At 44.3% G+C, this 24,777-nt stretch overlaps 1 protein-coding gene across 13 annotated transcripts in view; it reads right to left on the bottom strand.

Moving 5' to 3' along the window:
• The window catches only part of HUWE1 (HECT, UBA and WWE domain containing E3 ubiquitin protein ligase 1), a 148,877-nt gene that overhangs the window by 10,958 nt on the left and 113,142 nt on the right, over positions 1 to 24,777 (bottom strand). For 11 of the 13 annotated variants that reach the window (XM_057717533.1, XM_057717537.1, XM_057717535.1 and 8 more), the window contains 23 exons: positions 22,651 to 22,865; positions 18,953 to 19,164; positions 18,316 to 18,498; positions 15,999 to 16,171; positions 15,498 to 15,646; positions 14,660 to 14,735; positions 13,737 to 13,835; positions 13,016 to 13,149; positions 12,660 to 12,828; positions 11,103 to 11,331; positions 10,295 to 10,473; positions 9,919 to 10,008; positions 9,589 to 9,743; positions 8,369 to 8,414; positions 6,587 to 6,874; positions 5,308 to 5,563; positions 4,980 to 5,110; positions 4,237 to 4,451; positions 3,867 to 4,155; positions 3,624 to 3,726; positions 2,200 to 2,746; positions 899 to 1,502; positions 79 to 200 (listed from right to left, as the gene is read on the bottom strand). In XM_057717533.1, the coding sequence (XP_057573516.1) occupies positions 79 to 200; positions 899 to 1,502; positions 2,200 to 2,746; positions 3,624 to 3,726; positions 3,867 to 4,155; positions 4,237 to 4,451; positions 4,980 to 5,110; positions 5,308 to 5,563; positions 6,587 to 6,874; positions 8,369 to 8,414; positions 9,589 to 9,743; positions 9,919 to 10,008; positions 10,295 to 10,473; positions 11,103 to 11,331; positions 12,660 to 12,828; positions 13,016 to 13,149; positions 13,737 to 13,835; positions 14,660 to 14,735; positions 15,498 to 15,646; positions 15,999 to 16,171; positions 18,316 to 18,498; positions 18,953 to 19,164; positions 22,651 to 22,865 (4,664 nt within the window). The remainder of the gene's footprint in view (positions 1 to 78; positions 201 to 898; positions 1,503 to 2,199; positions 2,747 to 3,623; positions 3,727 to 3,866; positions 4,156 to 4,236; positions 4,452 to 4,979; positions 5,111 to 5,307; positions 5,564 to 6,586; positions 6,875 to 8,368; positions 8,415 to 9,588; positions 9,744 to 9,918; positions 10,009 to 10,294; positions 10,474 to 11,102; positions 11,332 to 12,659; positions 12,829 to 13,015; positions 13,150 to 13,736; positions 13,836 to 14,659; positions 14,736 to 15,497; positions 15,647 to 15,998; positions 16,172 to 18,315; positions 18,499 to 18,952; positions 19,165 to 22,650; positions 22,866 to 24,777) is intronic. The other 2 variants (XM_057717539.1, XM_057717544.1) reach the window with 2 other exon arrangements.

Raw genomic sequence — 24,777 nt, 5'->3', positions numbered from 1 at the left:
CTTGAGAACTAAAACATTATCCACCCCAGTCAACCCTTTCTCCCCCAACCTTGGGAGGTCAGAAGAGCTTGGACTCACCTCCACAGAGAGCTGGAGCTGATTTTCAGTGAGGCCAGAGGATACCATCTTAAAGTCTGTGCTGCCGCCGCCGATATCACCCACCTTCGCTGGAGATTTGCTGGCCTTAGTAGTAGTAGAAGCTTTGAGTAAACAGACAGAACACTGTAAGCCTCTGAAACTCACATGCCAGGAATTGCTGCACTGCCCAGGGCTTCAAAATGGGAAAGTAGTGAAAATGAAGATCCATCCCCCATAGCCAAATTCAAATTACTTGGGATACCAAGGACTCTTATGAGTATACCGTCTAAACTGACAAAGAATCCCAGACATTTCTCTCAACTGTTCCCCTACCATCAGAGGGCCCTCTGATTCCTCTCCTTCAAAATCTGTTTCTTCAAATAATTCTTATTGGTCTGCTGCAGGGCTCATTCCCTTCACTTCCTGGGATGGCCTGGCTACTTCATTCTACCCTAATTCACATTGTATCCTGCCTGCTCTTGAACTGTTTCCTTTGAGAACTGGATCCCTCAATTAGGCTAGAAAGACTGGGGGTTGTTTAAAGACAGGGACTTTCTCCCCCTCCTCCTTTTTGTGCTTAGCCTAGGGGAAGCCAGATTCAGTGGTCTTCACAGGCATGAGGGGGAGGAGTAGGGAGGGGAGGAAGTGGTGGGGAAGACAGAGAGAACTTGGACCAATGAGGGTGAGAATTAATACATTTGGCTCTCACAAACACAAACCAAGTTGACTGCTGTCATTTAGGGAGGAATACCTGGATGGGGGAGTTGGGGGTGAGGTGAGTGAACATACCTCACAGTTTCTGGCCTACATCCACACTTACTTGAAACAGTAGTGGTAGCAGTTGTGGGGGTAGTCACTGTGGTCGCAGCAGCTACGGCAATGGTGGATACAGCCGTGGCAGCAACCAGGGCTGGAACAGAAGTGACAGGGGTGGTTGCAGCAGGGGGAGTAGGCGTGCTGGAGGCGGCAGTGGTAGTGGTGGTAGATGTGGTTGAGGTGGCAACAGTGGTAGAGGAAGCACTGCTGCCAGAATTAGCCTGTGCTTCTGACACTTTGTTTTCTGGGAGAGCAATTGAGATGAGAGAAAGGAGTCTGAGGAGTTTCTCAGTTAAGAGAGAGCTCCGGCGGATGACTGGGTGTGACAACATGTTCATGAGCTGTCCCAGTGGAGAGGCCTCGAGGCTATATGGGGAGGTCTCCCCCTCACCACCAGCGCTCACTGGCACTGACTTCACGGAGTTCTTGCCTTTCCGGCTGACATTCATGTTGTCCAGTTTTACCAATAAGTCCCAGAAGTCTGTGCAAATGCCACTGCTGGTGGACTGTGAAGAGCATGGGCTACAGGCCTGCTTACTGCCCCTCTCCCGATCACTCTCACAGTTTGTTTCTTTGGTCCGCTGCTGTGTGAAGTGGCTGGGAAACACCTGCCAGAAAAAGAAGGACAGGCTTGGTCCAGGAGATCTACATAGAAAATGTCTTCCTGAAAAGGAAAGACAACTGGTTCCTAGACTCTCCACTCCTTTGGACAGCTTTGGTAACACTGGAGAGATGTAACATAGGAGTTTTATCCAACTGGTGTTGTGAAGCAGCCTACAGAAAGGAACAAAAGCTTTGTAGGGATACAGACAATAAGCAAACTTTTCTGAGCATCGATCTCTGTACTTATAAAATGGGGAGGATACGTACATTGTTGTGCAAGATTGTTGAGATTAGAGGTAATGTATTTTGCACAGTGCCTGGTATAAGGCAGGCCCTCAACAAATGGCAGCAAAGCGTATTAAAAAGAGGACTGAGTTAAGTTTCGGGTCCAGCCAGCTCCATCACTTACTAGCCACATGACAACACTAAAGATTTCTGTATCTCAGCTTCTTCATCTGTAAAATGGGAACCATACAGACCACTGAGGGTCGTTTGATGACTGAATGAGACAATGCGTAAAAATTGTAAAGAGTGAAGACAAAAAGCCCACAAAATTATTTACTGGATAATTTCCCAGAAACAATACAGTCCTCAGCACCAAGGGTGAGAACCTATTAGCTCCCTCAGAGTTCAGATTTCACCTAGGCTATGGCTGACACGTCTCTTACATCCCCAGGAGTTGGGTTCCTCAAAGTTTCTCACCTTGGCTAACTGAATGAGGGTATCCAGAACATGTCTGCAGACAACAGGAGCAGCTTGGGGGTGGATGTGGACAGTGGAGCCACTACTTGCATGCTTCTCAGTATGTTTGCGCCCCCCTGACCGCTGGATCTGGAATATGTTAGTCCTACAGCCTAGGGCTGCATCCATGGATACTGAGAGCCAGGAAAGCTGGTTGGAACTCTTAGACTCCATCTTGTGTAGCAGGTCCAGGGGCCGGTTCTCATGGCTGCTTGACCCGCAGCTCTTGCTTGACTTTTTGCCCTTTTCCTCACTTGAGGAGAGCTTGGGTGTTTCAATGCAAAGCTCACTCTCACTGCTGCGCTGCAAGATGGAGAGCAGGCTGCGGATCACCCAGTGGCGGGTCTGGGCATGGTAGCAGAGATTTCTCAGTACTCGATGTAGACGGCTAGTATTGAGCTTCGGCTCATCCACAAAAAGTAGGACCAGGAGACAAGACAGGGCTTCATGATCCAGGAGGAGCCGTCCTCGGAGGCGTAGGAGAGTGTCCACATTACTGCCAGAAGGCCTGAAACAGAGCATGGTTTCTGGCTAACACTTCCGCTATAGCTCTGGGGTCAGGACTAGGACTAGGCCTAGGCCTAGGCCTAGGCCTAGGGGAGGGGGATGAGCTGGATACATCCCAGGAGGCTCAAGAGGGGAGGGTGTCCAGTCCAAGGACTCTATAAATAGTAACAACAGCTCCCCCCTTGAGTGCCTACTGACACTCTTCAATACCTGTAACAGCTTCCTCGTGGGGCTGCTGTAAAGACTAGAGAACCACCTAATTTTGAGACAATGAGCAAGAGGCTCAAATGTGTTAAGTGACTTGTCCTACATCACAAAACGACTGGGAGGAGAGCAGAGATTGCCGCCCAGGTCTGTATTATCAATTGGTAAAATTGGACTGCCCCTAAAGTCTTAGGAGACAATGCTTATTTTGGCTTTCTATAGACTACCAGCAGGTCGCCTGCTAATAGGGACTGATCACTCTCTTCAGTGATCAGTTTTGGCATGTTAGGACCTAACAGTTTTGGCATGTTAGGTCCACTCTGCTTTGGCCTGGTTAATAATGAACTCTTCTGCAGCTGAGATGCTGTAATCTCAAGGCAAGTGGTTCTCACTGTTCTCCTATTTGTGTGGGAGGCACATGGCTTTCCTTGTTGTAACCACAGCTAGTGCCTGCTGCCTGCCTACCTGACTTTGTGATTATGGTCTACCGTAGCTACACTAACCCAAAAGTGTGGCTTTCTGAAGGGGGAACCCAAAGATCTGACTTCCCCATTCATTCAAGTAAACATCCTAGAGAGGTCATCCAGCCTCTCCATCTATAAATAAAGGGAGTTGGATTAGCAGTAGACCCAAAAGGTGGTACGCCAAGGAGAAAAAAGACAGGCAAAGGGTACCTATTATGGCTGCTGCTACCCCCCATCTGGAAGGTACCGCCTCTCTGCACAGCAAGGCGAGTGTATTGGACCCCACGGTTGCCACTCAGGCGACTGGTAAAGGCTGGAAAGAAAGAAAAAGGAAACTGAAATTGGGGTGGGAGTGTGTGCTGAGCTGGGTCCAGGTAATACAAAGGAGAACAGAGAGTCTCATGTGGCCAAAGCTAGACATCCCAGAGTCCTCCCACCTGCCTCCCTCTGTACCTGGGCTTCGGAGGATGGCAGAGAGTGCAGAAGTGCTGCTGTGCCCAAAGAGCCGCTCATGCATGAGCTGCCTCTGCCGGGCTTCCTGCTCTCGCCTCAGGGCCTGAGCCTCGGCTGCAATGTCAGGTGGCATCACAGCCAACACGCTGTCTTCCATGTCCTCTAGGACACTACGGCGCAGGTCTGAGGGCAGAGTCTGGATGAAGGTCACAGGGTCCATGGGGGTGTCTGAGCTGGCATTCTGTGCCAGTTCCCGTCGCTGTTGCTCAGCTCTCTGCTGTGCTAGTACCTACAGAACAGGAGGAGTCAATGGGGGCATATTCACAGCCAGGCAGCCTGGCACCACCAGCACCCCCCCCCCCCCACATACTTCCTCCTGGATGGCTGGAGGCAGGGCAGCCAGGAACTCAGGGCTCACTTCGGTCACACCAGGATTCCCCACCACTGCAGGAGCTGAGCTATTTGTCGAAGGGGCAGTCCGTGTTGGTGGACGAATACCCAGCTGGTTCTGTAGAACTTCTCGGCGGATGTCATCAGGCAGAGCAGCCAGAAAAGAGGGGTCCACACCTTCAGGGAGACTAATACCTGAGGGGAAGATGCAAGATGTGAAGGGACTCTCACTTCTACTGAAGCCTAAAGATGTACTTGGATGAAAGAAACCCATGGCCTTGCATGAGGGAGACCAGCTTTGTCTGTCCGCATTGCATGCCAAGGAGAGAGGACACACAGAGAAGGCCCACCCACCCTACCCTAGGCTAAGAACAGCTCTTGTTATGTGCCAAATTCTATGTCTGCACTGTCACTTAATCTTCAAGACCCCACCATGTGGCTCTCATCACCCTCTCAGTATCAATGAGGATCAGGGAACTTAAGTAATGGCTCCAGGTCCTAAAAGTGGGAGGTGGCAGAGAGGGGATTTGAGCTATATTTTGACTTCAAAGGCCTGGGCTCATTCCACTGTATAGCATCAGCATCCCTTTACTGCAGGTCCTCCTCCCATATATATGCCACCCTCCATCTGGATGGAATGGTTTGACTAGTGGGTATGTTCATGCTAAGGGCTACTAGAGGCCTAAACAACCCCAGGATGGCCTGAGCATACATGGAGCTCACCTGCAAGAGGATCTTCTTCTTCACTGCTTGTTGAAGGCAGTGGTTCTTCTAGGATTCCCCGGGAATCTGCTCCAGAAATGGCCACGGCAGAGTCTCTGGTGGAAGAACTCTCAGAGGATGCAGGGGGAGAGCTGAAGGAAATCATTTTCAGGTTGTTCTCTATATTATACTTTCCCACTTATGAAATACTCCTATAGTACCTCTTTTCTCATAGAAGCCAAGTTGATTTCCCCAGTGTACAAAGCATGTACATTGGTTACTAAGTAGGAATGTGGCTTGAAACACCCACCAACACACCCTGCCCTCCTCTCACTCACACAGTGCTTACCTGTCCTCAGGGGGCTGCGTAGGTTCCCCTGACCCATCAGCCCTGCCCTGCACTTCTGTCACAACTGGTGGGGCATCCCCAGGAGTGGAGCTGCCTGCTGTAGGCTGCTCAGAACTGCCAGCTGCTGAGGTGTCACCCACAGCTTCCTCCAGGGTGCAGGAAGCCAAGCTGCTGGTGTCCATGGGAGAGCCTTCCAGTTGACTGCTGACAGCTGTCAGAGCATCAGAATCTTCAGCTCTCTCTGGGGAAAGAGAAGCTAGGAGGAAGTCACATGGAGAGGTTAGATCTCTGCTTCAAAGTGGCGGAGGGGGGGTGGGGGCGAGGCTGAATTAAGAAGCAGCCAGATCAGACTTCTCACTTCTTCACCTTCTTTTCATGCTTGCCTGATGCTCCTCTCTCAATCTCATCTGCTTTAAAGAACTCAGCTCAAGCCTTTTCTATCATCTGTTGAACATTTATGGTGTTCCAAGCATGCCTGTGAAACATCTTCTCTAGGCACCCCAGGTAAGGGATCCTGTCACTTTCAGATTTCCTGTGGGCATCATTTACACAAGCTCTTTGGGTTATGCTTATCTAAACAAACAAGGTTCTCCTTTAAGGCAAAAACCCCTACACCCTAAGTTTTCTCCAGAGCATGTCACAGGCAGTATGGTAAAGAGCAGGGATGGCGAACAGGCTTGTTTACCCTGTCGGAACACTGCTGAGAAGAGTTTTGAGGCCCCATTTCAAACCAGTGGGAAATAGTGCCATGAGATAAATGGCCAGGATAGGAGAGCTGCTATGTATGTGGTCACATGTTTGCCATTCCCGGAAATGCTGAAGGAAAGCAAGCTTCAGAGTTACACAGATCTGGATTTTAATCACAGCTCAACCACTTACTGAGTGACCTTGGGCTGATTATTTCACTTCTGAGTTTTAGTTTATACATGGAGATAATACCCTCTACTTTGGAGGACTGTTTTTTTTTTTTTTTTTTTTTTTTTTAAAGAAGTTAAATAATAAGCTTGGCATGATAGCCAGGAACAGGATGATCACCTCAAACTGCTGGCGTCATCACTAGTATCATTAAGACACTCAGATGTATATAATCACTTGAGGACACAGAGAAGAAACCTCAACTTTAGCCAAAAAGGTAATGTGTAATATAAGACCCTACTATGAGGGCTTGAGCTTCTACTTTAGAAATTCTCTAAAGTAAGAGAGTAAAGAGAAACTACAAAGATGTCCATCCTTCCCTCTTGGTTCTACCCCTATCCCCAAACCTTGAAATTCTACTCACTTATAGTGGGAGCTGGGGATAGCTCCATTTGAGTTGTTTCTGCTTCTCCACTTGGCCTTGTGGGACCCAATTCCTCTGGCTCTACAGGCATCAATAGCTGTGTAGAGCTTCCCCCTTCTCCACTTGGGGACTGCAGCTCTTGAGGAATCTCTCCCAAGGCTGGTGGGGGTGGGAGTGTTGGTTGCTGTTGTGAGGGCTGCAGAGTGACAAGGGTCTCCTTGGGCTCAGATGTAGCTGCATCAGTTGAAGATGGGGTTGTTGGGTAGCTGTCAGGCATGGCAGTCCCATCTTTCTCGGAAAGAATGACAATGGTGTTGTTAAAGGGCAATCAGCCAAGGACTGGGGGAGCCACTCAATTCACACATGTGGCATGAGAAGTATCCCATCAGTCAGTGATGCAGGATTCCTCTCAACCACCACTTGCTCCTAGGGAACAGCTGGTCTGGTATACTCAGGATGAGGGCTAAGGCACAGTGCTATCTTAGTCCCAAGAAACGAAGATCTGACTGTTCACAGACCCTAAGAATTAAATTCTTTCTGTGTCCCGGGTAGAAGGGGGAGAGTTCAAGTCACTTTATAATATTTGCCTCACCCTAAATATCACCTGTCCCCTTCCACCTCCCTTTTCTTGCAGTCCTGATTATCCAAGGAACATCAACAACTCTGTCTGATGGAGGCAACAGTGTTAAGACTAAATGTGAATATGCTACACACCACGGAAAGTAGTAAGTTGTATAGTTATCTTCTAATTGGGGCCTAAAATCCCTACCCCACAACAATACAACTTACTACCTCACCCCGGCATGAGCAGAATCCTCTAGCAAGGGCAGCAGGCAAAGGCCATTTTACCTGATGACAGACCCTTTCAAAGACCTTTTGCCAGAATCAGGGCACCAGGACACCTACCCTCTTTCACTGCTTTAAAAAATATTGTCTAGGCTTTGGTACAATCATTTCCCAACTCAAATGACAAAGGAGACAGAAGGTATAAGGAAGCAGAAGAAAGTTCTCAGGAAATAGGGATGGGGGAGACATATAATACCACATGGACCAGTTGTTAGAATCACAAAATGGCTATTGACATTAGGAAGATTAGGAAGAATAGAAAGCATATAGTAGTAAAACCATTTAGTCCACGGAGCCACCTTCCCCAAAAGCAGACTGCTCAAGGCAATAATCCTAGACTTTTAGATTCCACAGACCCACAAAATTGATGTAAAAAGGGAAAAATAAAAAGAGACTAACATAGGGTCACCAACTTTTAATTTAGCCAAGTAAGAAAAAAATCCCATTTATATCATTTAATAAAAATATTTTGATACCAAAGAAGTAGGAAAATACATAATCTCTATAATTTATAAGTCCTTTAAACTGAACAAATTCAGCTTTCTGAAAAACTCATTAACCCCCCTTATCCTGTTCACTTCCACTGAGGACTAGCATTGAGGAACTACTGTCATCAGGTGCTCTCATGAAGCACCACATCATGGCGGTCACTAAAGGGGACAGGACACATGGCCTCACTACACATGCCAGAACACAGTACAGCATAATCAGAATGAGAACCTAAACAGAGCACGTCGGAGGGGAAGCGCACTACCGTGGGAAAGACAGTAGACTGTATAGTTATCTCCAAGATGGGGTATGACCCTAAAACTATACAATCTACTACCTCATCCCACAGAGCACCAGTGTTCATCTTCAGCCCACTTGGGCCAGCTACTTGGGTCAGGATAAAGAACCAACCGATTAGCAAGAAGGGGAAAAGGGAGGGAGAGTTACCTGAGAGGTTCTGTTCAGTGGAGTCATTTGTCTTAGATGTAGTACACTGCAAAGAAAAGGGACAAACCAACGTGGGACTTTGCAAACACACGAGATAGAGGTCAACTTTAATAGTCGCCATCTCCCACATATGACACACATGACTTGGATGGAAGTTGTGCACTTTAGCATGCAAATATACCTCAAATTTCTCTAATACATACTCATGTTCAAGGATGGCTTGGGGACAAGGGGGAAACTGTCAGGGGGCTGACTAAACAATGAGAGGAAAGGATAATAAAAACCACACTGGAGCTGGACTTGGATACAGGACATGACCTGAACACAACTGTTGAGACCAGCAAGAATTTCTTAAAGTTTCATCTATATATATTTCCTGTCCTTGAGCTCATTTTGCACATTCCAGCTCTTTCAATCATATGCCAGGCTTGCTTACTTCCTATCCCTTTTCATGTGTTTGAAGCAATGTTATTATTTATTTGGCAAAAGTTCTATACAAAGATATTTATTAGATCAAGTTTATCATAATTGAACATTTCAATATCTTTTAAAATATATCTGACACCCGTACTGTTGAGTGAGGTATAATAAAGTCTTTCACTCAAGTCTTTTGATTTCCTTGTATTTCTATCAGCATTTACGTCATTTATTTGAAAGCTATACTATTCAGGGTTCCAGAAGTTTCAGAAAAACCAAAATCATGTAGAGATTTCACAAAACGAGCCCTAGAAAATAACATGTGGTGGGGGGATTCAGGGTAAGAACACTTTCTCTGATCTGAAGCCTAAGCCCAACTTATTCAAATGTTGGGATGGAATCATATTGGTAAGGTTTCCCTGACACTTGGGAAGGCAATCCACTGAAATGGAATTGAACCACTAAGAGTATGATGGGCTTAGTCAAGGTCATTCTTGTCTAGTTGTAGTCACCGAAAGTAGAGACTATATACAGTGTAACTGGTGAGTCAGGAGCTGCTCCGGTTCTGGTTCCAGTTTTCCCCAGCAAAACACTGTAGAAATAATTTTCCCTCTGGGTTTGAATTCCTTCTCCTAAAAACCACATGTGTGTACGGTGAATTTGGAGTGGATCATTTCTCAGGTTCAATGTGAACATCCTAGAATCTTCAAAGACTCTTGGGGCCAGTCACATGTATTCTAAAACTGTGGGAAAGTTAAGGCAGTCATAGTCAAAAATGAATCCTCCCAGCTCTTGGGAATCACCTGTGCACTCTGATCCCTGTTCTCCTTATCTTCTTTGCCTTTGTCGGTTATCTTTGTTTCTTCCTCAGCTAGTTGCTTCCTGCGTTTCTCTCGCCTTTCTTCCAGCTCCTCATCCCTCAGGAATTCCAGGTGATTGACAATAGGCACTTTAACAACTGGATCAAAGAAGCAAAGATCAGAGGCTGCTCAGGAGAGGTGGGGGAGAAAGCCAAGAGGCAGAGCTTGTGAAGGCAGAGCTTGTGGCCACAAAGAACCAGGGAAACAACTTTCTATGCACTGTCCCAGCCCTGGAAGACTCACTACTGCCCTGATAACCAAGATGCCACACACCTGAAACACAGTCATGCATGCTCTCAGCATCAAGAACTTTGCATTCCTCTGTCCATCGGGTCAGGGCTGTGGGGATGCTGGACAGGGTCCCTGTAGAGAAACAAAGGAGAGTGAGATTCTTGGCCTTGTCATACATCAACTGATCCAAAAATTGCAGTATTTCCCTAACAGGACCCAATGTCTATCACAAGATTTGGCACATCACAGGTATCCGGATGTAATACAGTTTTTATCACCCTTCACTAAATCACTGAGTGGTTCTGGCTCCTATAAAAAAATGGGTTCTCTCCAGGCAGGACAGATACCGTCCTGCTTTCCCTCAGCAGGGAAAAAGGACCAGACAAACGTTACCCCCTCTTTCACCACATAAACTTGCCTGCTTGGCTGGTAGCTGTGCTCTGATCATGGAAAAAGTCATCCAGTAGTTCATCATCAGACCGGGCAATAATGTGGACATCATCGTTGCCTACCAGGAGGCGGGCCCGGCCCCGGCTTTGCAGGGGAAGGCTGCTGCTCAGCTGAAGGATGTCAGCAGCAGCAGAGGGACCAAGCAACCTGTAGGGTGATGGGGGGGGGGGGGGGGGGGTGTACCATGGTCACTGTACATCCTGTAGAGGGGCCCTACAACCTGTTATTGTGAGATCCTTTCTGTATCCTCTATGAAATGCATAACATTATTATGGAGCTGATCATTTTACAGGTAAGTCTTAGTTACTTTTCTGACTACTCCATCAGTTTGGGAACTTTTTTTGGGCGAAGGTTGCATGTTACTCCATAGTTCCCAGAATGGAGTGAGCATCACTGATAACGTCAGGCACTGTGTTACGGTACATTATCTCTCTTGTACACCCACTACTGTCTGTATATTGACCATTATGACACCTATATTCCTTCCTTTCACTTCTAAAACTCTATGCCAAAGGGCAGGGATCCTGTCCTGACTATATCTTAAGTGCTAAGTGCTTGGCATATGAGATGCTTAATGACTGCTGAGTGTATGCACAGGATACTTAAGCAAAAGAACATGTTATACAATTTGGTATTCTCCCAAGGCTGCACATATACTCCACAAAGAAACAGGACAAATACATTATGCGTGTGTGTGTATGTGACAAGAGCATTATCCCCCCAGGTCAAGATAATGCTGAAGTTCAGTGAGCCCAACAGTCTTCCCTGTAACTCACCTCTGGAGTATAAGAGGAGGATTGGGCTGGCGATTCCCAGGGTAGTGAACGTGAATGGTGTGGCCTGTGTTGGCTGTCAGCTGCCTCAGGGTCCTCTGACTGCGTCCAATGCCCTGGGTGAGACGCGTTGTAGAGGAGCCACTGCCCAGCGTTAGGGAACTGTGGTCTGCATGGCGTACCATCAGTGGGTGGGTGGTAGGGATATTTCCTGGGGATGGGGGGATGTCTGCTGCAAGGACAATATGCAAAGGGGTCAGTGCCAGAAAGAAATTTCTTCCATGGTTGTTTAAGCAGAACCATGTCTCCTGGGCCTTACTTCCTCACACGGAAACCTGAGCTTTGTCCTTTCTCCCTCATTCCCATGCCTCATCTACGATCACTGACACTACCATGGCTTATGCCACCATCTCTCACCTAGATACTGCAACAGCCTCCTAAACAGTACCTTCTCTCAATCCGTTCTCTATACTAAGCCACAGTGATGCTTGTAGGGCCCCTCAGAAACATGCTGTTCTCTCCACCTGGGTGACTCCTCTCCCCTTTCATCACCTGTTCTTTTGTTCTTGGCTTAGATATCACTTCTTCTGATTCTACAGATGAGCCTAATAACCCTTTACTCTGCTTTCTTACCATACTACAATGTAATGCTTGCTTAATGCTTGCTTACTCATAATTCCTAATAGACCATAAGCTCCTATGAGGGAAAAGGACTGTTTTCTTTTCTTAATTGCTGTATCCCTAGTACCTGGGACACAGTAGGCAACTCCTCAAATATTTGTTCAATCTGCTGAATGGAGAGAGGCTCAACTTAACAAGGAAGATTGATGGAAATCACAAAAATGCAAACAAAATCACAAAATAGAAAGTATCCTGAAAATTATGTAATCCATCATTTTTTTTTCTTTTCACATTTTTCATTTACAGGTGACAAACTGAGGCTCAAAGAGGTAACAGACTACTTGGCCAAGACAATAGACCAGAACAGTTCAGTGTTTTCTGCTGTATCATGTTTGTGATTTGGGAGTAAAAGACCTGCCTTCTCAAGACAGCTTGATTTTAAGAACTTGATGCTAAAAGGGAACTCTGATGTTGATGGGGGAGGAGGGAAGAGATTCACTCTCTCCTCCGAAAAGATCCTTGATGAACAGAGTGAATGTGTTCAAATCTACTCCCCAATGCCAAGCTCAAAGGTGTCCATCCAAACTCTCAAGATCCAGTGTTACAGACATAAGGATTAGTGATTGCCCTATCACTGTAGGGTGCACATGGGTGCCTGATGGAGTCAGCCTTGGTCTCGTTTTTTTTTTTTTAATTCAAGCAAATCAAGTTGTCCAGGCTCTAAAATGGCTGCCTGTTTACTGAGGTGGAGAAAACAAAAGCAGCCTCTCACAATTCCTTCTTCTAGGTATACACTTATTGAGAGAGATGGATTCAGATATCCCTTGCCCCAGGAAGTCAGCATAAGAAAAGAGGTGCTTTCTGTATCAGATTGATAGCTGCTCTGGTTCAGGGTATAAGAATCAAGCGATAAAACCCAGCTGAGCCCCTGTATCTTACTAGCACTGGAGAACATGTTGTCAAACTCAATGATGAGATCATCCTCCCGGTCAAAGCGCTCAAATCGGACCAAGGGAGAAGCGTTCATATCAGGGTAATCCTCATCCAATTCCATTTCAGAGCCATCGTCGTCATCGTCTTCATCTCCCTCTTCACCTTCATCATCCTCCTTAAGGGGAAAATAGGAGATGGAGAATTGCTGGAGGTAAGGATTTTCTGAAGTCTGGTGTCATGGCCACATTTGCACATGAGGGAGGGAGGCGCTGAGGCTAGCAACCCAGACTGTTCGTTTTTTCCAGCTCTGTGTTCCCATGGAAGAGGTTGTCTGAACCAACCCAAACACAGTCCCCCCTCACCTGATCATCTTCCTCATCTTCCTCCTCCTCCTCCTCTTCATCCTGACTATCATCCTCATCCTCGTTACTGCCACTGCTGTCCTCTTCCTGAGTGTGCTCCTCCTCATCCTCAGGGTCCAGGATATTCATGGAATCTAAAACAAAGGGAGCACATTGGAGGACTATACTGAGTAGCTAGAAAACAGGCTACTGTGCAGGCCAGCAGATTGAGTGGGAAGGCGATGGGGTATTTGACTCTAGGAGAGGAAGAACCAGATCTGGGGTGATATACAGACTTAGTGAGCCAGCCCCGATTTCCTGAGAGTGCCAATCAATGCATCAATATGCTGAGCCGCGTGGCTGAATGTGGAGGCTGGCTATAGGGTGGTGCTTGAGGAGCCATGGTCTAGGACTTGGCCAAGTCTGTTGGTGCCCCCTTGCCTTTCCAGCCCTACTTTGCTACTAACTGCATCCTGTTGGTAAGAGGGAATCTGGAGCGATGACAGCAGGTGGGTGAGAAGAAAGCGAACCAAGTAAGAAGTGACAAACTTTTGGGCAAGCAGTAGTAACATGTTATTTGAAAAACTGGCTGAGGATAAAGTGGATGGTGTATGTCAGCGCATGCAGACAGATGCTTCCTTATTCTGCACATGTGGGCAGCTGCCTCCAGGAAAACCCTAGTGTAGTGTCTGTCAGACGTGCAGGGCAAGAAGGGAGGCCTTTCTGGCCTCGGCACTCTCACCTTCTCGGTTGGCCTGCAAGGTGGAAGCTTGGCTGAGGTTGGAAGGAGCTTCATCCATCAGCACGTCCTCTTGTGATTCATCCTCTCCACTTCTGCTCACTGAAGGTTACAGAGCAGAGCCTTCACTGAACAACAGAGGACTTCCCTTTCCAGATTGGGTGCGCCTAAAGTAGCTATGCACACCCAGCAGATATCCATATTTTTTTTTTTTGGATGAGGGAGAAGACCTGGGTTCTCTGCTGTTGACTAACTAGGTGAGCTTGGCCAGTCACTTTACCTGTCTGAGTCTCAGTTTCCTCATCTGTAAAATGGGATGATCACATCTGCCCTGCCGATCCCACTAATTGTGAAACCACAGAGGATAATAGGTGTGAAAAAGCCTTGTCAAATTTAAGAATACATGTCTACTTTCATTTAGCCTTTGATTTCCTTCATCAATAAAATAAAAACAAGTAACATATACCCTTGGAGCCAGGTGATAGTAGAGTACCTTTGCCGTTTTCCCTCTGAGTTGTAAAAAGGGAATAATCACTTATCCTTAGGGAATAATCACTCTTTTTTATACTACTGAGACTTAGAGGCAGAAAGCCCCTGGATTCACTGAAGAACTGAAAGGAAAGCGCTTTCTCATCCTACAGCCTCTATAGCCTCCATGAATAAACACTCTTGATGTACCTGATGTATTATCTATACTGATGGCCCCCCCCTCCACCTCCCCCACATAGGCAACACTTCAAACCAGCCACAGGTCTGTAGATGGCTTGTGAATTTCTCATCTGTAAGACTCAACATCAAGACAAGCAGCAATCTAGGCTGGCTATGAGCCCTTAGGCAGAGCTGAGCAAGCAGATGATGAGAAAAAGGGTCCTCCCAAGAGAGACTGAGGCAAAGGAAGAGGCTATACTCAGTTCTGGGGCTCTCACCTATAATTGTACTGTTCCCAGATCCGCCATCCCTCTCAAGCAACTCATCTATCAGGTCCTCCAGCTCATTCTCAACCTGGAGAGAAATAGAACATATATATGGATGCACACAAGTCTATCATCGTGCTAGCGCTGAAACCCTAAAAAAAGCCAGCAAGGGAGCATATATTTCTAGCATAGTATGTGACAGAGGATGTTACATAAACACCACACACTTGGTGCTAAGAGCACAGAAACTACCACGTGCTGCCAATCCACACTCAGACTGTCCTTCAAATGGGTCCATCCCAGTTATCTGAGACCAGATTAAGTCTTTATACTCTTCAGGAATTCAGGAATTCATGCAGATCTCCTTAGAGCTAGCAGCTCAGGACTGTAGGCCCCATTTCTTACCATTGCTACCAGGTCCAGAAATTACAATGCTTTCTTTAGGGTCTTTAGAAGACTGCCATTTGAATACCCCAGTGAGAGGTGGTGCTACAGGCACAACAGTGACGTTAAGGAGCGTCCATTAATGACCAGAACCAAATAAATCAAAGACCCTGGGCCCAAAGGGCTCAGGCCAGCTTTCTATATCAACATTTCACCTGTGCCTACGTTTTCTTGTTGGGATCTACTCCATTTCATATTGATAGTATACGGCATCCTGGCCCTGCACCCACCCCTCATTTAATACAATTCAAACACATTTACTGAGCATCTACTAAGCATATCATCTGTGCTCCTCTGCAAAACAGACAGCATTTAGGCAAGGATCTAAAGTACTCACCCACCCACACCACTTGAGGGTTTGGTTCAGCGCCACAATAGGGGTATGCCGGGTGATCTGCCTCCCTACCTGCATCTCTTGTGAACTGAGCACCTCAGGCTGCCCAGCAATCACCACTGAGTCGGTTTCAGCCTCCCCATCCATGATATCCCCATCTGCCACCTCTGTCTGAGTGACATCATGATCCTCCTCCTGCACTTCTGCTTCCCCAGGCTCGCCTGAAACAATCAACCAACCAGCAAAATAATCAAAGGGTGCCTATGTGCGGGGCACCATGAGGCAAGCATGAAGACAGTAAGTTCCCTTCCCTGGGCAAATTTATAAGTTCTCAGAGAATAAATGAATGGGTGACAAAGGAAAAGACAAGGCTACGTGTGAGGATAGCCAAATAAGGCTGCAATTTTACAGAATTCTTTGTGGGGCAGAGTCCCACGCCACTATGACAGATCTGTGGAAGGCCAGCAAGTTCCCAGGGAAACAATACTAAGCCAGAACAGTTGTGATGCCATGCCCATAAAATAACTATGCCCACCCAGCCAGCTCTCCAGTCCATTGGCTCTGATTCCCTACCTGGGTCCTGTTGGTTGCTATTAGAGTCCTGAGCAGCTCCTTGGGCATCCTGCTCAGACTTGCTCTTGCTAGAAGCACTCTTGCTGCCAAAAAGGCTACTGGGCTGGTTCACAATCCGGGAAAGTGTTTCCAAAGGCTTCAGAGCAGCATTGACTGTGTTGGCCATGTTGGGACTGAGATAAAGGAAGATACACAGATGAACTGAGCACAGAAATCCATACGAAAAGGAACCAAGGCTCATCAGAGTAACAACTGATTCCAAGAATGGGACACGGAAGGTACAAGGTGAGCCTGAGACATCTTGCTGTACCAGAAGGCCTTCAAAAGCAAGAAGGCTTTAAAAAATTATTGGGGTCATTACCACAGGCCAAATCTGAGCATCATAAAAAATGATGGTAATGGATTATAACACATTAAATATAATCTGCAGCCACAGGGATATAAATGCAGGCAGAAAGAGGTCTTCATTACATAGACTGCCAGCTAATAAACAGGAATGAGAGAACCAGAAAACTATCACTTTGCAACCAGCAATGTTAAGTGATCTAGGCAAAAATCACTCATGAATGCTAAAACTACTGAGTTAAAAATCTTCAGGGCGTAGTATATTCACATGATCTTCATGTGAACTCAAAGCATCACTTCACGGATAATCTATTAATACAAAGGGGAACTCTATTAACTATGTGATCAAACTTAGCATCACCCAATAATGGGACAAATTGGCATTATGCATCTCCTGACGTGATGCACTGAGAAAGGCAAACATCACCTATGCAGTATTCTTGCCAAAAAATTTACCCCTGAACCTAACCATAAGGGAGCAATTAGACAAACCCAGATTACTGGATGTTCTATAAGACATTTGACCTTCTGGACTCTTCAAAACAGTCAAATGTCAAAAAAATAAGGGACGTGGCAATCAAAAGCAATAAGTGATGATTACTGGATCCCGGATCAACACACTCTCCCCCAGGCTATAAAGGCATTCTTGGAATAACTGGAGATACATGAACATGAAATATATAGTATTATTATATTAATGGTAAATTTCTTAGTGGTGATGATGGTATTTTAGCTATGTAAGGGAATGTTTGTTCTTAAGCATCATGTTTATAACAAATTTCAAACGATTTAGCTCACGAAAAGAGGATGGGAGGAGGGAACTAAAGCAAATAGGACAGAATGCTAACCACTGGTTAATCTAGGTGAGATATATAGTGCTCATTATACTACTGTGAGCTCAAAATTTTTAAACATTAAAAAGATTGATGAGGTTGTATCAAAAGGACAAAGAAATCAGTTTGAAGAGTTTCCTCAAGCTCAAAGGTGTAATGAAAAAGAGCATGAAGGATGAGCACGAAAGGAAGGATAACTGTAGTGATCCATTCAATCAGATTTTAAAACTCAAGGAAAATTCCTGAGTCCATAATACTACACAGAAAACAGAAAGCCAGAGCTAATACCTGAGGTGGAATTTAACCCATTTTTGACTTTACTCTGAAAATTGGTGACTGAAGGGAAAAAAGTTAGTTTTTATCCTGCCTTTTTATTTTTAGTAGGAACTGTATTATAGGATAACCAACTTTCCCTCTTGAACTGGAGCTATAATCACAGAAATATAGCAGCTAATAATGTAGAAGGAATGACAGTAATTAGAAATTTGTCACTGATAACCCTCTAAGAAATTAAAAGATGCAGGCAAGGATTATCAACTGGTGTTAAGGCCATTAATTAGGTATATATAGTTGATAGGGAACTAGACACTGGTACAGTGCCAAAGTAATAACACAGTTTATTTTCCAGTAAGAAGGAGGAAAATATAACAGTACAATGACGATTATCACTCTACCCTAGTGGTCAATCTTATCATGATTAATGGTAGTTCAAAGAAATGCATCTTCCCACGATACAATATGAAATATACATTATATATGATATATCCTAGCCAATAATGCGACCTGTATTAGAATAACAGAGACCCAGAGGACATAACCAGATGTAATACAAGGTCCACAATAATCTTCTTATAATAATTAAGAGGGGGGAAGCTTGGAAAAAAAATTACTGATACAGATCAACTCTTAAGAGTTTGCAGCAAATGAGAGAATTAAGGTCCCAAAAAAGGAAAGTGCCTTGTTTAAAAGCAGCAATACTAAGAACTCAGGTTCCCAACTACATCCAAGCTTTCCCTATCACACTGGCTGCTAACTACTTATCTGGCAAGGATACATGAAATACTAGGCAAATGGAGAAGTATGAAACACAGTTTAAGAGAGGGCAAAAGCCTGAGGCTGGAGCTCAGGAATAATTTTACCTGGACAGGTCCAGGCTGTGAGGCACTCTGGCCAGATCATTAACCAGTCCCTTCTTCAGGAAGAGTCGAATTATGTTGTTCATGCCATTGTGTTGAGTCTTGGCTGTTGCACTGCTGTAGAAGCTGGAGGTGGAGGGGCAGGACTCCATGATAGTACTGATGATACACATCACTGCCTGAAGCCTGGGAGAGAAGTTTGACATCCCTATTATGTGAATACAGCCCATTCTTAGGCCACGTCTTCACTAACTTGCCTCAGATAACCCTCCTGGTTCCCTTTGTGTTTCCTTCTTAACATCTAAACAGTTAAGAACTCACTCCCTGGGTGGAGGTATTCTTTATTTTCTTTAAACATAATTTAAAAAAGTAAAGCTGAATAACCTCTTCAACTTCCTGTTTGAAGACCCTAGAAATATAATGAAAACATCCCCTTGTTTTCTCTAAGCCATTTACCCACCTCCTCCAAGTGTCATTAGTGCTTTGGGTGTTTTGTAGCACTAGAACCATCTGAGAGAACCAGAGAATGTACAGTGCCAGTATGACCAGAACTTTGTTCAAATGCAAGGAATGCCATGGGCCAAGAATGGAGTTAGGGCATGCTACTGGTTACCAGCACTAAGTCAGGCTTGGATTTTACCTGGCATGTTTCTCTGTACTCTCAGCCATAGCCAGTGCTCTTCCCAGGGCTGCTTTTACTTCATTCACAAGGGCCACCTGGGCATCTGTGCCACTCCCTGCGGCAGCCAGGCTTGCGAGGAATAGGCGGGCCAGGGCAGGTGTGTCCTTGTCTTCTGCATTCTGGGTATGTGGGAGGAGGTGGTCCAGGACAAAAGCTAGCACACTGCAGTCCTGAAAAGTCATTAATCATGACATTTACTCACAAACACAATTATGCCATACTGTTTGCACATCAACAAGGTGCACGCACACAGAACTGATTCTTGTAGTCACCCAGTCAGTGATTATCAGGCCCACTTTATAGATGAAAAAACCAAGGCTTAGAGGTGCAAGCTAAGTGAGTAACAAATTTAGAGTTTATGCTTCCAAATCCTGTTCATTTCTCACAAGTTTATACATCTTTATTTATCTGAAGCCTAAAGAAATGTGGCTTGCACAAGGAACTTAAGTCAATGGCGATGATTCAAACCTTGATTCCTAATTCAGTGCTACAATTACTCCAGTTTCTTTCTTTCTTTCTCTTTTTTTTATAGCTGTGGCACACGGGCTTAGTTGCTCCGCGGCATGTGGGATCTTCCTGGAGCAGGGATCAAACCCGTGTCCCCTGCATTGGCAGGCGGATTCTTAACCACTGCGCCACCTAGGAAGCCCTCCAGTTTCTAATTAAATTGCAGTACTTCTTGAAACCTACAATGTGCGCAGGACCCTGGGCTAAAATTGGCAGGGGCTGAATGAGAAACATACAGCACAGTCACAGATACACAGAAACATTTAATGCAGGGTTACTTAAAATAGCAAAAAAGGCCCAATAACAGGGAAGGAAATTAAGCCAGAACCCCCCCCCCCCAAGATTTCTGCCCTGATAATTCTTAGAAAGAAACTTAGTGCTGTTGTCATTCAAGTAGATTTTGGATCAAAACGCATTGGTGATTTTGGAATTGCACAGAGATGATGGTTGCACAACACTGAATGCACTAAATGCCACTCAACTGTATGCTTTAAAATGCTTAGTTTTATGTGCATTTTACCTCAATTTAAAAAATGCATTGAAGGGACTTCCCTGGTGGTTAAGATTCTGTGCTCCCAACTGGGGCGGGCGGGGGGGAGGTGGTGGTGATGCATGACCAGGTTCAATCTCTGGAATCTCTGGTCAGGGAACTAGATCCCACATGCCACAACTAAGAGCCGGTATGCTGCAACTAAAGATCCTGTGTGCTGCAATGAAGATCCTGCATGCGGCAATGAAGATTCTGTGTGCTGCAAATAAGACCCGGTGCAGCCAAATAAATCAATAAATAAACAAATAAATAAATGCATCAAAGAATTCTAGGCTCTGGGAAATTAGATAAGGTGACTGGTAAAGACAGAACTATTAGAAATAAAAATTTCCTAGTAGTGAATAAAATACAAAGTTAAAACAGTTTTCTGAATAAAAGTATAACATTATCAGTAAAAACTGGAAAAAAAGCCTTGCAATTTGAGCAACTGAGTGGATTTGTGAATTTGGATTTGAAACCAGAGACCTGGGCTCTAATCCTAGTCCTGCTACTCTGCTGTGTGGCCTTGGGCAAGTTATTGACCTCTCTGAGCCTTCTCTTTTCTCTGTTAAGGGACGCAATACCAACAACCTTGCAGCGCTGAGGTGAGGATAATCAATAGTATCTGTAAAGCACCTATGAGTATCCAGTACCATTAAGTAGGTCACTTGACATATTAAAGCAGATACTTAATAAACTTGCAATTAAATGTCTTATTCCATGAGTAAGCTATTATAACTACAACTGGCATAAATGAGTATAAAGCTTTGAAATAAACATCTAATGTATATTTAATACACACACTCTATAAAGGACTTATATCCAGAATATATAAAAAACTCAGTAGAAAACAAGAATAAAAGACTTCGACACTTCACAAAAGAGAATATACAAATGGCCAATAAAGACTGGGAAATTTTAACCACAATGCAATACCAGTACGAACCTACTAGATTGGTTAAAATGAAAAACAGGAATACCAAGTACTGGCAAGGAGGTGAAGTAATCCAAACTCCCATATGCTGTGCTGGAGATTATACAAATTGACATGACTGCTCTGGAAAACTTGACACCAGTTGCTAAAGCTGAAGAGACCAGCAATTCCACTCCTAGCCATATACCACCCAACAGAAATATATGAACTTATGTATGAAAATATATATACACATACATACATATATATAAAACACATGTATATACCACACACACACACAAATAATATGAACTTATATATGTTCACCAAGACATGTATAAGAGCAATTGTAGCAGCACTACTTTTAATACTTCCAAAACTAGCCAACTGCCTATACGCACTAGAATGGATAAAGACAGTGTTACATTCACACAATGGACTTCTATACAGCAATGAAAATAAACTACAACTACACACAAAGATGAATCTTGCAAACATGTTAAGCAAAAGAAGCCAGATAGGAGGACATTCTCTAAGATTCCACTTATATAAAGCACAAAACCAATTCATGAATGCAAGATAATGCTGACCTTATGGAAGTTCAAAGGGGAAGGGGAGATGCGCAAAGGTGTGAGTGGGGTAGCCTTTGTGGAGTTTCTAATGTTTAACTTGGGTGGTCGTCATCAAAGAAAAATTAACTGGTGAATCACTCAGGAGTTGTGTATTTTTGTATGTATTTTAAAAGCCTGGATTAAGATAAAAATAGCTTAAAAAACGGCAGCTGCTTTCACAGATTCTTTGTAACATTATTGCCCCTGTTCCATTCTCACACCCTTTACTGTTTACTAACCATAAAATAACTATGTGACCTCCAAAACAAGGTCTCCTTTATGAAAAAGACATTCTTGGGCACCCCTTTTACATATATGGCAACATGATATGGTTTCTTAAAATGCCCTTTCACTTGAAAAATCCAACCTGAAGATAATTCTGTATCAGGACATACAAAATATGACTTCATTCTTTCCCATGCTCTATTGATGAACATTTAGGCTTTTCTTATATTCTACTTATTACCAATACTGTTACCATATCAGATGTCTTTGCACAGGTGTGAGTACATCTGGAAGATAAACACCAATATTGTATATTTCATTTATTCTCCTGTCCCTTATATACCTTTACCTAGGTGACCCACAGATACCTCTCAAATTCTGTTTTCTCTTCAAACCATTTCCTCTTCTAACAAAAGAAATAAAATAACATAAAACAAGAAACATCTCTTAAGTCCTTGATTTCACCTTTATCCTCTAAATCCAATCTCACTCATTTCTATCATTAAAACATCTCTTCAACTCATTCATTTCCCCCTTCAATTTCACCAAGGTCCTGTATTACCTAGACTACTATATCAGCATCCTGACTGGTCTCTCTGACTCCAACCTTACCTTTTGCAGTCTCTAATAAGGCACACCAAGTGATTTTCTACAAAACAAATTAACAAACTGCATTAACTCACTCCCTGCAAATGAGCCTGATGGCTCCACATCGTGGAAAAAAAGGCCTAGCTCTTTAATGTGTCTTAAGAGGCCTCTGCCTCTCTCATCATTGGGCTAGCATGCGTGGGTTTCTAGCAAAGCATCCAACACATAGCGGGTATCCAAATGATGACAGTATAAAATACTAAGCAGAAATTAGAAATATTACCTCTTTGATCAGCTCAGACTGACCCACAGTGTAGCTATAGTTGGCAATCAGGGTAGCAATACCAACATATGATCGCACCAACTCTGCCAGAAGCCGAAGAATAGTGGAGGTGGGCATTAAAGGTTTGCTGCCCTTGCCTTTCTGCTTGCCTTCCTCAGAGGCCCGGTCCCCTTCTTTATCTTTCTTCCCATCCCGAGACTCCTCCGGAGTCGAAGCTGTTAAGAAAGAGCCAAACATTGGTTCAATGCCACACTGGAATACTGGAAACGATACCACTTCAGGTCACTAGTACAAATTGAATGCCCTCCTCCTACTGCAGTGGAAGGACAGATAGTTAAGATGACCTAGGTCTCAGATGTACTCTGTGGATATAGTACAACAGGGAGGCTTTACCCAACTGTTTACACATCTTCCGCCATTTCCCTCCTCTTATACATTTTATGTTCCAGAAATACTGTTCTAATAGTAGTTCTCCAAACATGCCTTGTATACTCTTTTTTTTTTTTGGGGGGGGGTACACCAGGTTCAATCATCTGTTTTTATACACATATCCCCGTATTCCCTCCCTTCCTTGACTCCCCCTGAGTCCCCCCCACCCTCCCTGCCCCAGTCCTCTAAGGCATCTTCCATCCTCGAGTTGGACTCCCTTGGTTATACAACAACTTCCCACTGACTATTTTACAGTTGGTAGTATATATATATGTCTGTGCTACTCTCTCGCCTTGTATACTCTTTTACCTCTTCTTCCCACATTTCTGTGTGGCACACATTTACTTAATCTAGCTAAGCTCAAATGCTGATCTCCTCTAGAAATGCTTTCCTGCTTCATCCAGGCATACTCAGATACTATCATATCATGTGCCCACTACATCTTATTCTAGCACACCTCCATTCCAGCAGTCATCTTGTATTAGAACCACTGCATGTCACTTTCACTAGACAAAATTCTTTAAGTGTGGGGAATGAATCTGATTCATTTTGGTGTCTACTAGTTTGCCACATAGTGGGCAATGATGCTTCCCTTGAATGATACATCACCCATACTATATACTACATATGAGCAGTAAGTCCACCAGAATGAACTTATCTCCAGGGACTAGACTGGTATTAAGTACAACATCTTAACTTAGGTTTCAAAGATCTTTCCTGTCGGGCTTCCTAGGTGGCGCAGTGGTTGAAAATCCGCCTGCCAATGCAGGGGACACGGGTTTGATCCCTGCTCCAGGAAGATCCCTCATGCCGCGGAGCAACTAAGCCCGTGTGCCACAATTATTGAGCCCATGTGCTGCAACTACTGAAGCCCATGCACCTAGAGCCTGTGCTCCGCAACAAGAGAAGCCACGGCAATGAGGAGCCTGTGCACCACAACGAAGAGTAGCCCCCACTCACTGCAATTAAAAAGAAAGGCCGCAGACAGCAAAAAAGACCCAACACAGCCAATTAAATAAATAAATAAATAAATAAATAAATAAATTTATTTAAAAAAAAAATTCTTTCCTGTCAAGGAGAAGCAGCTCTTGAAAGGTCTCATTAGAAGTGCTTCCACATGACATTCCTTTAATTCTTGGTAACTAGTCAATTGGCTCTGTTGAAACTGCTAGAAAGGAAGAATCCACCATGCAAATCTTATAGCTAGAAAAGTGTCACTAGCACTAAAATTCTACAAGCCAGCATGGAAGCTACCAAAAGAAATATATGGGGAGGTTTGAAGAGTAGAACTAAAGGATGTTACCATAGCAACCACTACTGGGTTAGTTAAATCACAGTTCCATTAACTTTATTTATTCATTTTATTTTTTAATTGAAGTACAGTTGCTGCACAATATTATATAAGTTACAGGTATACAGTACAGTGATTCACAGTTTTAAAGGTTACACTCTATTTGTAGTTATTATAAAATATTGGCTATATTCCCCATGTTGTACAATATATCCTTGTAGCTTATTTTATACCTAATAGTTTGTACCTCTTAATCCTCTACCCTTATACTTACCCACCCCCTTCCTTCTCCTCACTGGTAACCACTAGTTTGTTCTCTATATCTGTGAGTCTGCTTCTTTTGTTATATTTATTAGTTTGTTTTTAGATTCCACGTACAAGTGATATCACACAGTATTTGTCTTTCT

This window comes from Hippopotamus amphibius, chromosome X (genome assembly GCF_030028045.1).
Source record: "Hippopotamus amphibius kiboko isolate mHipAmp2 chromosome X, mHipAmp2.hap2, whole genome shotgun sequence".
NCBI lineage: Eukaryota > Metazoa > Chordata > Mammalia > Artiodactyla > Hippopotamidae > Hippopotamus > Hippopotamus amphibius.
This window is presented reverse-complemented; position numbering and strand designations above follow the sequence as displayed.